The 14782-nt window shown below is 31.2% G+C and overlaps 1 protein-coding gene across 2 annotated transcripts in view; it reads right to left on the bottom strand.

The window, feature by feature from the left end:
* The window catches only part of Vps13 (vacuolar protein sorting 13C), an 80755-nt gene that overhangs the window by 63482 nt on the left and 2491 nt on the right, over positions 1-14782 (bottom strand). For both annotated transcript variants that reach the window (XM_074128414.1, XM_074128413.1), the window contains exons 2-12: positions 10061-10147; positions 7954-8151; positions 7334-7557; positions 7109-7247; positions 6147-6266; positions 4641-4767; positions 4340-4574; positions 3577-3679; positions 3250-3496; positions 1541-1679; positions 397-545 (exon numbers count right to left, since the gene is read on the bottom strand). In XM_074128414.1, the coding sequence (XP_073984515.1) occupies positions 397-545; positions 1541-1679; positions 3250-3496; positions 3577-3679; positions 4340-4574; positions 4641-4767; positions 6147-6266; positions 7109-7247; positions 7334-7557; positions 7954-8151; positions 10061-10147 (1768 nt within the window). The remainder of the gene's footprint in view (positions 1-396; positions 546-1540; positions 1680-3249; positions 3497-3576; positions 3680-4339; positions 4575-4640; positions 4768-6146; positions 6267-7108; positions 7248-7333; positions 7558-7953; positions 8152-10060; positions 10148-14782) is intronic.

The following is a 14782-nucleotide window of genomic DNA, read 5'->3' on the forward strand; positions in this document are numbered from 1 at the left end:
CTAAGAAAAATCAAATGTCTCCTCAGATACAGAGAGCACTTCATAACCTCCTGGCTATGAAGAGGAGGTACCTTTGAAGGCACAGTACATTATTTGATAAATTAAGGAATAAGTTTGATCCTTTACATGAAATATATTGATCACTTAAATATGTGGCAGGAGGTTTCCAACTTTTTTGGTAATTAAACGCAACTCTCCCAAAATTACCAAATAATTATTAAACCTTCTTGTTTGTAACAGATGTAAAATTAATTTTTAGCCATTTTGAGTATGCTTGAGAACATCTAAAGCTCTTAACATTTGATTTTTCTTAGAAAAATCACTCGGAAAACGACTTATTTCCAAACAGAAATAATATGGCTATACTGGATCTGTGTTATTAAATTTTATACTTACTGTTGAACTAACGCTGGTTGTTTCTCACTATCGAAAACATTTACAATATTGTTGATGGTAACTGCATCGTATATTATATTCAAAGGCTCGGCGAATACTTGAATCCGTTGATCACATGTTTTGTCAAGAGGATTTGTTTCAAAAAATACCTAAAATTATAGCGAAAAATTGATCATACTTTTCAATAATAATGAGACAATTTCAAATCTTTCAATTTCAGAATAAACGTTTAGTGATTCTGTTTCCAAGAAAAAAGAAAAATATGTAATTCAATTGCTGTTAACTAACAAACTTATGAATTCAATCTACATAATAAAACAGTTAACAGTAAATGTTTAACCCTACAAACGAAGTCATGTACAAGTCTTAGATAGAGATGAATGAAGGAAATTCTGCAAGGCTTCTACTCTGCCTAGGCGTAAGAAGAAAAATCGAGAGTTATCTGATTAATGTACGCCCATTTTTTAATCAGAAGAAATAACTATTTCCACTTTAAACCTTAGTAAGATCTGGCTAATTTATTAAACCAACAACTCTTCCAATTATGTATGAATTGAGGTATGCGTTCACTGTAACTCTAAAGCCAGAGAAGATGTATTTAATTTTCCCATCTAGAATGTATTTTCTTAAAGAAATGGTAACTTATCTATTTGGGTCAGTTATTTCCATAGTAGGTACTGAATAACCTACGTACGCCATATTGGCAACATATCCCTCACTTAATTCAATAATATGTTTTCTAATATTTCATTTTTTCAACTTTCATTTCCTTATTTGCAGCAACTACTATGCGTATTTACTCATCTGTTTTAAATATGAATTTAATCTTCAGAAGTGGGTGATTATATATTCATGCTGTATGTTAGAATTCAGTTTATTAAATTTTATCCTTCTTTTTTAAATTAAGTGAAATGAACTGTGTACTCACGTTGCAACAGTACTTTTCATCACTGAACAATAAATAATCTATAGAGTTGCCAAATAGGCCCTATTCCGAAACTTACGCCGAGGAGAGCAGAGCACTAAGTACTCAAGTTAATTTTCTTCTATAAATCATGTGACTAGAAAATTACGCATGAAATTCTATGTTAACTGCAATAAAATGCATGCTATTAATGAGTGAATGAACATATGTAATGCTAACCTGAAGTAAATGATCTTCCGTTTCATTCATTTCATGAAAATCTTTATTACTTGCTTTACTCTGCTTTAACACTAGTAATGGTGTGATACTGTTTTGTTCACATCCTGTTATTGTAAATGATGAAATTAAAGTATTTACACTGAAAATAATTCAAATTATTTAAAAACATTTTATCAATTTTCGCATTCTGTTAAAATTAGATTATAAAATGTAATTACACAAAAATGTGTACGCCTTATGTTTTAGAAAATGGCATCAAAAAGTCACACAAGATAAATCTATCATTCATATAAAGAATTTTAAATGTATCTACTAAAAAACTGATTTGTCGATGTTCTTTAATTATCTGTCTTTAAGAAGTTTTATTAAATTATCAGTTCTTTTACATCGAGACATTTTGTATAGAAAGAATTTCATGGGTTCTAAGATTAAAATTTATTATAATTCAGTTGGTCAAATTCAATGTGTAATTCTGGAGTTAGACCTTTTATCTATCACCGGTTTGCGGCTTATTAGCTTCTTCTCTATTATTTTGGAGAAATTTCGCTTTTTTTTTGGAGGTGGCTTGGAAGGTTATGATTTTCTTAGCTTAATAGACTAAGAGCTTTGGACAGTGTAAACTACAGTACCAATAAGGTTTAGTTTCAAATTCCTTCTTTTCAACTTTAAAAGTCCTCATGCTTAATTATATAAAGCAAATATCCACTTTATCTCAGTGGAGATGCATTCCAAAACAAAAACTATTCCGATAATTCTTTATATATAAGTATATAACAATGTATATATTAAGGAAAAGAATACGATTTTATTTAAGCAATTTACATGATCATTTTTAAAGGAAACTACTATTATTTTGAATACCAAAATCAAACAGCCTCTCGTGATGAAATTATCTAAGACTTTATATCTGCTTCCTGCTTCTATTTATGAAATATTTTGTACATGGACATTAAATTATGTAAATCTAAATACGTGCCATAACTGTGCACTAAAACACAGATGCATGTCTTTATATGGTGTTATACTAAAGGCGAACAATATGTAATGATCTAATCGGAGATCCTTGCAGAATATATTAAACACAAAAATTTACTTTGGAAGTTAAAGGATAAACAAATCATCCATTTCCATACTGAATGACAGTCTCCTGAATGGGCTATTTATTTTCATTAACTGTAATCAATTTCTTCGAGTAGTCAGTTAATTGGAAAAACAATTGAAAATGTAGATAAAGAAGGCACTCACAGATTCAAACAATGCCGCGATATTAATGTTACTTTAAAAAAACACACACACATAATTAATACTTATCAGTAACAACTGAGCCGTTCACTGAATAATTCAACCAACTTCATAAAACAAAAAGTGGAGAATTGCGATGAAATTATGTTCATTGTTTTTTAAAATTCCTCTTTTTAATAAAATTCAAATAAATTTACCGTTATCATTTAGCACCTGCTACTGAATTGAAGTTAATCAAAATGGCTTCTGAAATAAATTATTTATTAATCAATGGCAAAAAAAAAAAATCTCTTTTAATGGTGTTTATCTTTATTATTTGGGAAATTTATTATAAATATAGCTGTGACAGAACCAAGTGCTTGGACACTTAAATTTAAGATATTTCAAAAAGTTGAGTTAATTGATTTGTGCAGTGGCCGGCTTAATTATTAATTAAAATTGAAATAATTAAATGAAAAATTTCTTACGCCATTGCTTTAGCTGATGAACGTTGTTGTAATCCGACACTTACATTATTCAGAGTCAACAATAATACTTTTGGAACAAGAATATCTTCATTATAGATTTCTATTTGTAAACAGTGTAAAATAAGACTAACATCAGTATCAACAAAATATACAGGATACTGGGCTGGCACATCTCCTTCTTTATAATCAATAGCACGATACAGCTTTGCCTTTTCTTCTGGAGTAATTGCGTTCTCCAATTGTTTTCCTAAATAAATAATAAAACATCAAATATGTTTAATTTTAGACTCTAGATTCATACGTGATTGACTTATATAAGAGACTGACTTATATCTCCTGAAGAAGGACTGTCCTCTTGAGTAGATGAACCATACCACCATTTACCAAACCAAGTTGTTGATGGCCTGGTCAATTTTTCCTCTCTTTTAACCTGAACATGTTAATACTAGTATGAAGAAAATTTTCACTAATTCCTGATAATACAAAACAGATGGCAATTTGAATTGGGTTATATTTAACAAGTCGAAAGGATCTGCTGCACCTAGCACGTAAGATATTCAGCCGTATTTCTATATAGCTTTGTTATTCTCGTTTTCTACATTTCTTAGAGTTTACAAGTCTAATTAGACCTTACAGAATGGAAAGTCCTCTCCTTCAGACATTTCGAGTTTGCCCGCTAGCGATTGATGGAGTATTGACGCTACATTATTGCGCATAGAAAAGTATTCTGTACCAGCCAAGACTACGGCACTCTCCTGTGATGCGCTAATTAGATTGCAAGGCTAACGAAGGGAACGTTTAGTGACACAAGTATAACATAACAGGAAATATTTTATGGTAACAAGAACTCGTATGCCCTTAGCACATTTTGTGTTATTATTGTTTTGTATTATTATTATTTTGTAGTATTATTGTTATTATATAACATTGTTACATCGAACAATAATTTATAAAATCATATGAAAAAGTGAAACAAATACAAGGAATATTAGAAAATAGTGTTCTGTGGATTTCCATTATTTTGAAATTAACAAAAGAGGCTATCCCAAATCTTACATAGGACATAAACTAGGGAAAGTATGAAACTTACTTCAAACTCCACCTGTTGTCGAACGAGCACAATATTTAAAGCATCTAGTTGCTGCTCTAATTTAGTACACTGTTTAACTACATCGCTGGCTGGCTTAGATGAAGATAATTTTGTCTGGTAGGCTTTACGGTAAGTTTTAAGACAATCTCTATGGGATTTTATTTGTAACCAATCCCAATTTCTTCTACGCCTTTTCACATCTTCTTCAAGTACACAAGTATAGGCGAAATGCCACCTATATTATAGAATAGTTAAAAGAAAGAAAGGGGAATTTATAAAAAGAGAAACAAAATAATGATACCATTCTTTGTAATGATTTCTATAAGAACTAAAATTAGGCCGGTATTTTCTAAACTTTATGCCCCTCTGTTTATAGTCTATAGTCTCTAGAAAACTCATTAGATCTTGATACTGTGCTTTACTCATGCCTTAAATAGAAATAAAAATAAAAAGAACCATAAATTTAAATTCTAAATTAACAATAGGCATTTGCTTTAAATCAGGGGTGGCCAACCAAAAAGATCATGTGGGCCACTTAGGAAATTCATTACAAGCCTACGGGCTGCATATAAAATTATAAGAATAGCTATTAGATTGGTCCGTCTACAAAAACTTTTAGCAGTGAAAAGTCAAAGCATAATTATTTTATTTTTTTTTTTTTAAGCGCATTAACAGCTGAGGTTATTAGCGCTCGGAGCTTTTTTCAGTGCACTGCCGGCCTCCGGACAGTGTTCTCTCGTTACAGACAACACTGTCCATTACCGGACAGTGAGCTGTAAGAAGCTCCTAGGAAGAGAAAATCTAAGGGTCAGCTGCTGGATTCGAACTCGGGACCTCCGCGTGGGAGTCCAGTATGCTAACCACATAGCTAATCCCTCCCCTCATAATTATTATTATTGTTTTTGTTATTATTCATACGTATCAACATAGATAATATGATAACATGAGATGATCGAATAATATTTAATTAGAGAGATATTTGTTTCTAAACACTTTCACTTATCTCTTGCAAGTCGATCACTATGCGCGTATGTGCAGTACAAAATTGATTTTGCAGGTTTTATCCATTAAGTTCAAGTGTGATTAATGTTTAGTAAATTCAATTTTCAAAAATCGATCCGCAGGTGTAAGTTGATCCAAATTAACTAACTACTTTTTTTTTGCCAGATTTATTCAATTAGAAAATCTTTCTTTTGTAACATAAATGTTATAAAAATCTATTTTTGAATTCGATGATTAAAAAGGTTTTTTTAGTTCATTATTTTTGTGAAATTTGGATGAACATCGCGGGCCTTAAAATTATACAAGGCTCAACCCTACTTGACAAAGAGGAGGTACAGCAATTCGAAATATGAAAGAAATGTGAATCTCCTAAATTTTATCACTGTATATCTCCTTCATAAATACGGCTAGAAAGCTGAAATTGCGGTCCATTGTAAAGGTAAATGATTACTATAAATGTACATATTTTTGGATAGTTTACAGTTTAACTATATGCTTGGAAATTTTTAATTTCGAACAAAACGATTCTAAGTATATTAATCTAAATTCACTCACAACTTATAGTGCCAAATTTCTTAAATTAAAAACTTTTCTTTTTTGACTTTTTAAGTGTTATAATAATCTATTTTGATTCTCATGTTTCAAAAATAAGTTTTAGTTCGTTATTAGATTGTAATTGTCAATTAGTTCCATCTGCAGATAATAAACAAATTTTGTACAATTAAGATGACTTTAGCGGGCCACATGCGGCCCGCAGGTTGGCCACCCCTGTTTTAAATAAATTATTACAATATTTGATACTTACAAACTGATAATTTATGCAGTTCCATTTTTAATAAAATTTTGGGAACTCGAAAATCCGTACCATCAAATTCTGGTTTCATATTCATTCTTAATTTGGAAGAAGCATTAATTGGTCCTAAAACTAGGTTAAAATCAAGCATTAGTTTGTTATGTTTAAATAATATTATTGAAATTTAAATCACATTTATTAATTCCTATTCTTTAATTAAAAAAAAAAAAAAAAAAAATATGAAAAAATTGCACGAGTAAAAGTGCATTAAATAAGCTCCCACACTTAATGATGTCACTAACATTTCCATCACAAATTAGCCAAGCTGCATTTTGTGACCAGCTGTTATCTGTAGCTGCTTTCGTTGATCTCATTTACAATTCTCGCTGAGACAACTTGAATTCCGCCAACCTCTTTTAAATTGATCGAACCCAATACGCATAGGATAGAGCTTTATCACTGATCGTTGAGGTCTGCTAAAACTATGAAGCCTATACATCTATACCGTTGATTTCTAAATCATGGGGAATCATGTGAACACAGCCAAAACAAGCGGACAGAATCTTTTGAAGTCTGAGACCAGTATTTTGAAGAAAGAATATAATGACTATCTATTTAATATTTGCTTGTTTTCGATTCGTAACAGGAGAGTTTTTCCGGGCTGGCAATGTTAACCTCATGCCTAACCTCCAAAGTGCTCTTCTTAAAGAGTTATACTCCTATTGGCTGAAAAGCCAGTGATCTATGGAAGGTAGCCCTAGAGTGTGTCCTGGAATTTCCTTTGTTGTGTGCTGTAATGTTTACTGTTTACTAGGCAAGATGGTTGAGCTGGTACCCGTGGGATTGGGTAACTCCATAATGACTGTTTACCTCAATCACACTGACATGACTTTCTTACTTTAAAATTATTAGGATCATACCTCTTCTTCAATCATAATTAATTCTTACGAAAATTATAATTGACGAATACTTACTGTATTTATAATCTGTTGGCGAAAATGCATTTGTACAAATACCTTTTTGAAAAGGCATTTCAAGATTTTGAGTTAAATCAGAAGACAATAGATCACTTTTAGAATTCCAATATACCGCCAAATTAGATATTGATAATTCCTATTAAAATAAAGTGAAAAAGAAAAATTATTTAAATGTAGAAAATATTAATTATTTCTTATACATAATACATATAAGAGACTTACCTTAAAAACTAGATTTTCCGGATTAATATTTTCTGGATCCCCCCATGAGGCAATGCTTTGCATTTTCAAACTATTTAATGTAATACCTATAGAAAACGTTTTCCCTGGATTACTATATTTATCTTCATACCTAATATGTATATTTTCAATACTGATTTGTACATTTTTTATAATTTGTGCAGAAATTCTTTCTGCAAACGTATCATTTTGTTTAGAAATTTTATCTGCAAAAGAAAAAAAAATTACTGTTATTTATTTACAAATGTTATAGCTAATAACTTTTTTTGTATGTGATTATTGTTTCAAAGTAACGAGTCTAGCAAGCTTGCATCTTTTAGTTATTTCTGATTGGATTTCCGATTAGGTTATAGGTTAACAATAAATAGGTTATTTGTGTCCTATGTCAGGATTTGATTTAGCCATACTATGTTTTAATCAACGCTTTTAGGATACCATGTCTACGATATTTTTTTTCATCAACCGTCGGTCTAAAGCAGTTCAATCTGAAGTAAAACAGTAGAAATAACAAGAAAAAAAGCTTTTAACATGGGGATAGGTAATCACTGTGCGCAGACTCTTCTTACAATTTAATTGTTTATCAAAAACTATGCAATATTTACCTTTCTCCGCTTCTATTCTCTTAGCTTCTTCTACTTTCTTTATTTCGGCAAGTTTAGCTTCTTGTAAATATTTCTCTTCTTTTGCAGCATCATATTTTATATCTTGATTTGGTACAACTAAAAGATAAAGTGTATCTACGGATGCTATTACTGGATCTGTGTATAGCCGTTTCCATGGTATTTTTAAGGTCAGTTTTCCTATGTAAAAATAGAAAACAGTAATAATAATAATAATAATAATAATTAGTCTAGTAAACAATTCCTATTGTTCTAATTTTATCTGGCACGACTAATAATCAATAAACTGTTCGCTTTTAGGACAGGCCCTTTAGAATATCATCCCACGACAATGTAGAATAAATAACCAAAATATTCCAAGAACGTTTCTTAAACTGAATTTAATAGAGATATCTAAGAGACAGTATTGTGGAAAAAGATGCTATTGGAGGAGGGGTAGTGTAGCCCAAAGGGGTTTTGGTTAGCAAAAATTAATTTAAAAGAAGCATATTGTTTCTGCCTAAGTAGCATCTTAACGTCAATGAAATGGATAGAATCTCTATTCTTGAAGGTTTTATAAAGATCAAAATAAAATAATGTTATTTGTAACAAGAGAACACTGTCCAAAAGTTGGCAGTGCACTGCTCCAGGTCCCAATAATCACAGATGTTGAAGAAATGGTTTTTTACATTTTTACATAATAATAACTTAATGCAAAAATGCAAAACAAATAATTTTATTCTGGCTGAAAGAAAGAAATAGGCGGTCTGGCATTTCTTCAGAAATCTAGGTGTCACTGAGGGTAACCCATCCCAACTACACGAAGACTCAGAGGGTGCTTTGTTACACCCTGCACAAAACGGAACAAATAAAAGTAGTATAAAAGTCGTTTCCGATAGTGTGAATCTCCTGACAGTATACTTATTATTATTTTTTTATTCTAAAAACAATTTATTTTTTTCAAAATGTTTGGATTTCTTATTTTCTTTTAAGATTCCTACATATTACACAAACCGTTGCATAACTGGTTAAGGTCAAATACTTAAAAAGATCAGATAACATTGGTGAAACAACAAACTAGTGTCAATTTATAAAGAAAAAATGAAAAAGTTGTCTAATAAAAGAGACATCTCTGGGAATAATCTTAAAGCTTTCATGTTACGAACAGAATGGTGGGATTTTATAAATATCATACCTATTAGATAACTTTCATTTTTTAATTAGAAGTTGTTTTGTATTAATGAAAGAGTTCCATTCATTACATACCCCAAATAACAATAATAATAATATAAATAAAAACACATTCGGTCAGCGAACCGTAACCTGTCCCTGACCTAAACTCTTAACGTTGTCTGTCTGAGCAGTGACGCATTAGATTTAAGGAGTGGTGGGTGCCCCATTCAAATTTCTAAAAGTTTGCACATTTTAAATTTATGTTAAATTTAAAAGAAGTTTTTAAAACATAATTTTAGAAATAATTATCAAGAAATAAAATGCTTTTTAAAAAACAATTTTTATCAAACTGACACATTTATCGCTATAAACATTACAAGTTTCCCACATTACATAGAAAATGTTTTTAACAAGTTATGTAAAGAAACAAGGTGCTCTGCGCTCCTTCTAGAAATTACTGAAACTATATAAAATTTCTTAAATTTTTATCTGAAATAAATTAATGAGCATGTCTCCATTTATTTCCTTATTTTAATACTGAACTCAAGAAAGTCAGTCTTGGTTCTTGGTAGAAACTTTGTTGCAAAGTCGCTTTGTAGCAAAATGTTTGGGTACAAGTACGCAATTACTTGGTAGCGTGGACAGCACTTTCATGTTAAATATACTTAACTAAAAGAGGTATTTCAAATAGAATGAACAGTAAATATGATGGATCTAAAAATGTAGGGTATAATGAACTGCCTGAGCCATAACTCTTCATTAAAAAGTGACGATTAAGTTTTCTTAAGAATAAAATGATACAGTTAATTGCATTCCATGTGGTTTCTATGTGCCACAGGATATTCAGAGATGAATGCTGGGCTACCAATAGATGCTATTTGTGGTTTCAAGTAAAGGCTTTTAAAAGAAAAGTGAAATCTTCCTGCAAGATACTAACCAAGTCGACCATAAAGTGTCTTCACTGGCAAATCCAACTCATCTAGCGCACTCTGCTTTAGAATTAGATTCTCGAGCACGACATCACCTAAAAAAAAAGAGTAAAATTTATTGAATAATGCAGATTGAAGATGATAATTAAATAAATGTTAGTAAATATCGCTGTTCTCTACTTCCAATAACTAAGGACTATGAATTCAAAATAATCAAGCTTATCAACGCAACCTAGTTTGGTAATCTCGGCCGTACAGTGACCTAAGTGTATACTGTTAGGAGCGTATGTGCTAAAGTTAGACGGCAATTGTTAAACACTAAGCAACGAATTTAAAGTTTAGAGTATCAACTACTTGCTTCTACTTTAAGCACAATAATTGGCGCCTGTACAATTGTATGATCTTCTTGAATTGATCTTATTTCTACAAATAACTTATTTACGCTATTACTACTTAGAAAACTGCCTCCTCAATGGTGAGTTATTTACATAGTTCTGTAAATCATTTTTTGACGTTACCGAGACTTGTGATCGCAATGTTGTGACTAAGGCAAAACTCTTAGCCGACGCGGAGAGTATCGCTTCCTAGGCGAAAGGTTATACTTGGTCAGCATCGTAAAACTGATCACTCTGCAGTATATCGTGGTTGGAAAACTTCTCACTTTAGACATTACAATAGGATAGAGGAACATATAAGAGCAATTTGGGGAAAGGTTCTATTAGTTTTGTCATTTCTGGAAAGGTTATTTCATATTGGAAGTTTCTAGTAGTTTAAAATGAAACAGATACACATATAGATGAGCTGTTTGAGTGATAGATGAGTCAAAATGAGAGGTATTCTCAAACTTGGGAGTGAAAGAAAATGAAAAATGAAAAACCTAAGTAGTCGAAAGTTTGCAGTACCCCACAATAGTCCATCCAATACTACATTCACTTTATAATGTGTTAATTTTTTAAATGCGATTATTTAAAAAGAAATAATTTTTTTAATAATGATATTAGAAACTAGAAGGGTTGCCAATTTTATTTTACAAGGCCCTTCTCTGAAGGCCTCAAAACAATAATTGATGTAGAAAAAAAAACCTGTAAAACTGACAAGTACGCAATTTGTCCTTTAAATAACTGAATTTTCATTGCGAAACATCTGTAGAACTATCATGGTAACTAAACGCAATAACATAACTAAACTTCAAGTAAAACGATTGCTAATCAGAAATCTAACAATAGCTCAAATACAATAATAAGAATTGAATTTAGTTATAAACCATTTCTGGTAAAGTTAATGTAAAAATAATTAAATAGAAAACATAGTTTTTACAATGAAACCGATTTAGAAATACAGGATATTCTCATGGTAATTTCTCAATCTTGGTGTAAACAATGGGTTCCCCTTCATTTAAGAAATACATGAGATTCTTTTATCAGTTTTCTAATTGTCAGATTTAACAGTAAATATCAGTAACTATGGAGCATTCTTTAATAAATTATTTTATTCTTATAGTATTTTTTTTATCAACTTGTATTTTTCAAGTAAAACAGATTATTGTCACAAAAATTGTTAACTTAATTTTATTGTAAACATTGATGAAGCTTTGAATGTCCTAAACGCTTCTTAACCTTTGATAATTTATAAAACTGGAGAATTCATTAAACTTTGAAACGTCAACATGATTTTTTTTTTTTCTTTACCTTCCCAAACCTTTTTGTAACCTCCAGAATCCTCTCCAGAACTAAGTGCATCTGCCTTTGACTGCCTGCATGCATTCCTCAGTAACCCCAAAAATGTAAACTCGTACAAATTTGCTAATAAAATGTATTATTTATTTAATATTATAGAGGATAAAATGATTAGATAAATGCCATGTTAGAATAACTGGCGAGTCCGGGACTTACAATTTCTTTAAACTAACTCTTTAAAAGATGATCACTTGAATGCTTCACTTGCCAAATCGATTAATATATATCGACAATATAAACTAGTTTCTCATTTTTCCTCAACTTTTTGTTTTATGGAGTTAATCGATTTGACAAGTGAAGTATTCATTTGTTAATAGCTCGCTTCAAGGTAAAATTGATGTTAGGACAATTCTAATGGGCGTTTCTCTGAATTGTTCCTTTTTGGAAGACCTATGAATATTAAATATTTCGCCCAAAAAAAAATTGGGTGGATAGGGGTATTAGTGTAGTTGCTATGAAGCACAGATTTGTAATTGGAAGATATCTAATTCGAATCCAGCGTGAAGCTACTTTTATTAGTTGAAGCAAAAAAAGTTAATAGTAAAGTGCTTCAGCCCCGTCCACGACTTGGTAATTGGACGATAAGCCCCACCTTAAAAAAAGAAAAAGAGATTACTTTCAACAAAAATTGAAGTCTGATAGCTTGACCGGCATTGAGAAACTTTTAAAATGATTTTCTTTTAGCTTCTTTTATACTTATCAATTTGATTAGGAATAATTTATACGATAAAAAGTGTCTAATTAAGGAAGAGTTCTGGAGTAAAGCGTCCCTTCAAAGTCTAATATTCAGTAAAAACTTTAGTTTTAAGGAAAGCAGAAATAAAGTCGTGATGTTCACATAGATCCTGTCTATGTATTATCCAACTAGGATCAAACAAACAACTGAATTTATTGGAAAGTATTTGTTTATTATTTTGGTGACTGATTCACTGATACAAAAAGATAAGCTAGTCTCTTGGCAGACAGGTTGGCAAAAAATCATTAAAGTTATGACTGAAATTGACAATATAATCTCTGATCCAACTGATTTTATTCTTTATGCACGGATATATTATTTAAATCATTTTCACTGGTTAATTAATCATTCATCAAAAGTTTAGGCACTTATGTTCTTCTTCATTTGATTTCTTATCATTGAACAAAGAGATTTTTATTTCATAATTGCATATTTACTACGTACTTAAAGAGTGGTTATCTAAGGATTGATTTTTTTTAAATGAAAATAAATTTAAAGTTAAAAAAAAACTTTTTAAAAAAAAATTTGGTATTTTCGTTAAAAAAGAAACTCTTCCTCATATTTCATGGCCTAATGACTTGGAACAGTTGCTTAAAAAGAGGCTAGATATTGAATGGACCAAAATCCTGAGGGCGACACTTAGACTCCAACCAGGCGGCGACTGTAAAAGGGGTCGATCTGTTGTTCAAAACAAAAATAAAGAGGCTAGATGGTGCCCAATCAGATGTTAGACCACAGTTATACCTTAAGAGGTTCACAATTTGTAAAATTGTTATAATTACAATATTTCGTTGAAATATGACGATAAACTGGTGGGTAGACATATCATCTGAAACCTAATTAAAGGGGACAACGAAAAAACAATTAAAGGAAATTTCATTTGCACTTTTTTTAAAATGGGATCGTTCTTGAAAATATTTTCAAAAAATCACTTAGCGAGTAAAAATCACTTAAGCATTAAAGTGAACCTTAATAAGTTAATTCAAGGCAATACGAGACTCCCTGGATGAGCCGGATGGTCATTATCATGAACGTATAGACCAGGAATTCTTCACCTTATTACTCCGTCTGGGCACATCTGACAAAACAGGAAATTGCTGGCGGGCGCAGTTCAAAAAAAAAGTATAACGATTCTTAATATTTCTTTATTTTATTGCAATCATAAGCATCATAAACAATATCCTACACTGCAACAGATTCAACGCGATGGTCTTCAACGACAATAACAACTGATTAGACAAAAACAGTGTTACCCAGTACTAGTGGTAACAAAACAGTGTTGCCAGTACGATATTTTATTACAAAAATGTATGATGAATCTCGTGGCCACACAAAAAAATCGTGGCGGGCCGCGGGTTGTCCACGGTTGATATTGATATAGCGGACAGTCGCGGGCACATTGACACCCGCGGGCACAGGGTTAAGAACTCCTGGTATAGACCTACCAAAAATCAGTCTTAAAGTTTGTTAGAAAAAGATACGACTCGGTATCTAATTGACGAATTACGTACCTATATTTTTATCAAAGTTACGGGCTCATATGGCTGGTTGCTGAGAATTCGACACTTTGAAGAAGCGTTTTGAAGATGATGGTAAGGAATTATCAAAAGTTAATTGTGGCGGTTCACCCAACTTTTGCTATTTGGATGTCAAGCCATTTTCAGCTACCACATTTTGGCAGACATGGCAGCAATCCTTGAGCAATCGTTACTTTCTTACAATCTTAAAGAGTAGCCACTTTGCAATTGCCTGAGTAAGAAACGCTGAAATACTCCCCTTATTTATTTCCAATAGCTTATTTAGGCTAAAAAAGAGACTAGGGCAGATTTATCGTCTCCTATTGGAGTGAATCAGCATAGAATAACTTTTAATCGATGGAATGATGATAAGATTTTAACATTCTTCCAAAGATCAACTCTCTTAATCACTTTCATTTTCACTAATTAAGAAAAAAACTTAATGCGTCACAGTAATATGAAAAACATGCATTTTTAAAACGTATAAACCAATGCTACCATTTTTTTCCCCAATAACAAAAAGCATCCTAAACAAAAATAAATTTTTATATGTATCTTAGATGTTGTAAATATCATTAAATACGTTTCTTTAAAACAATGATCATAAAAATCAAATAGTTTGAAAAATTTGTCTGGGTCAGGGTCGTTGAAAGTAAAAACCTATTACACAAAAAGAGCAGTAGGAATCTTTAAAAGCAATTATCTAAACGCTAGAATTATTCATATGACATTTATACACTT

Source organism: Rhodnius prolixus, unplaced genomic scaffold (genome assembly GCF_049639745.1).
Source record: "Rhodnius prolixus isolate KJV_2025 unplaced genomic scaffold, Rpr scaffold_9, whole genome shotgun sequence".
In the NCBI taxonomy this organism is placed as follows: Eukaryota; Metazoa; Arthropoda; class Insecta; order Hemiptera; family Reduviidae; genus Rhodnius; species Rhodnius prolixus.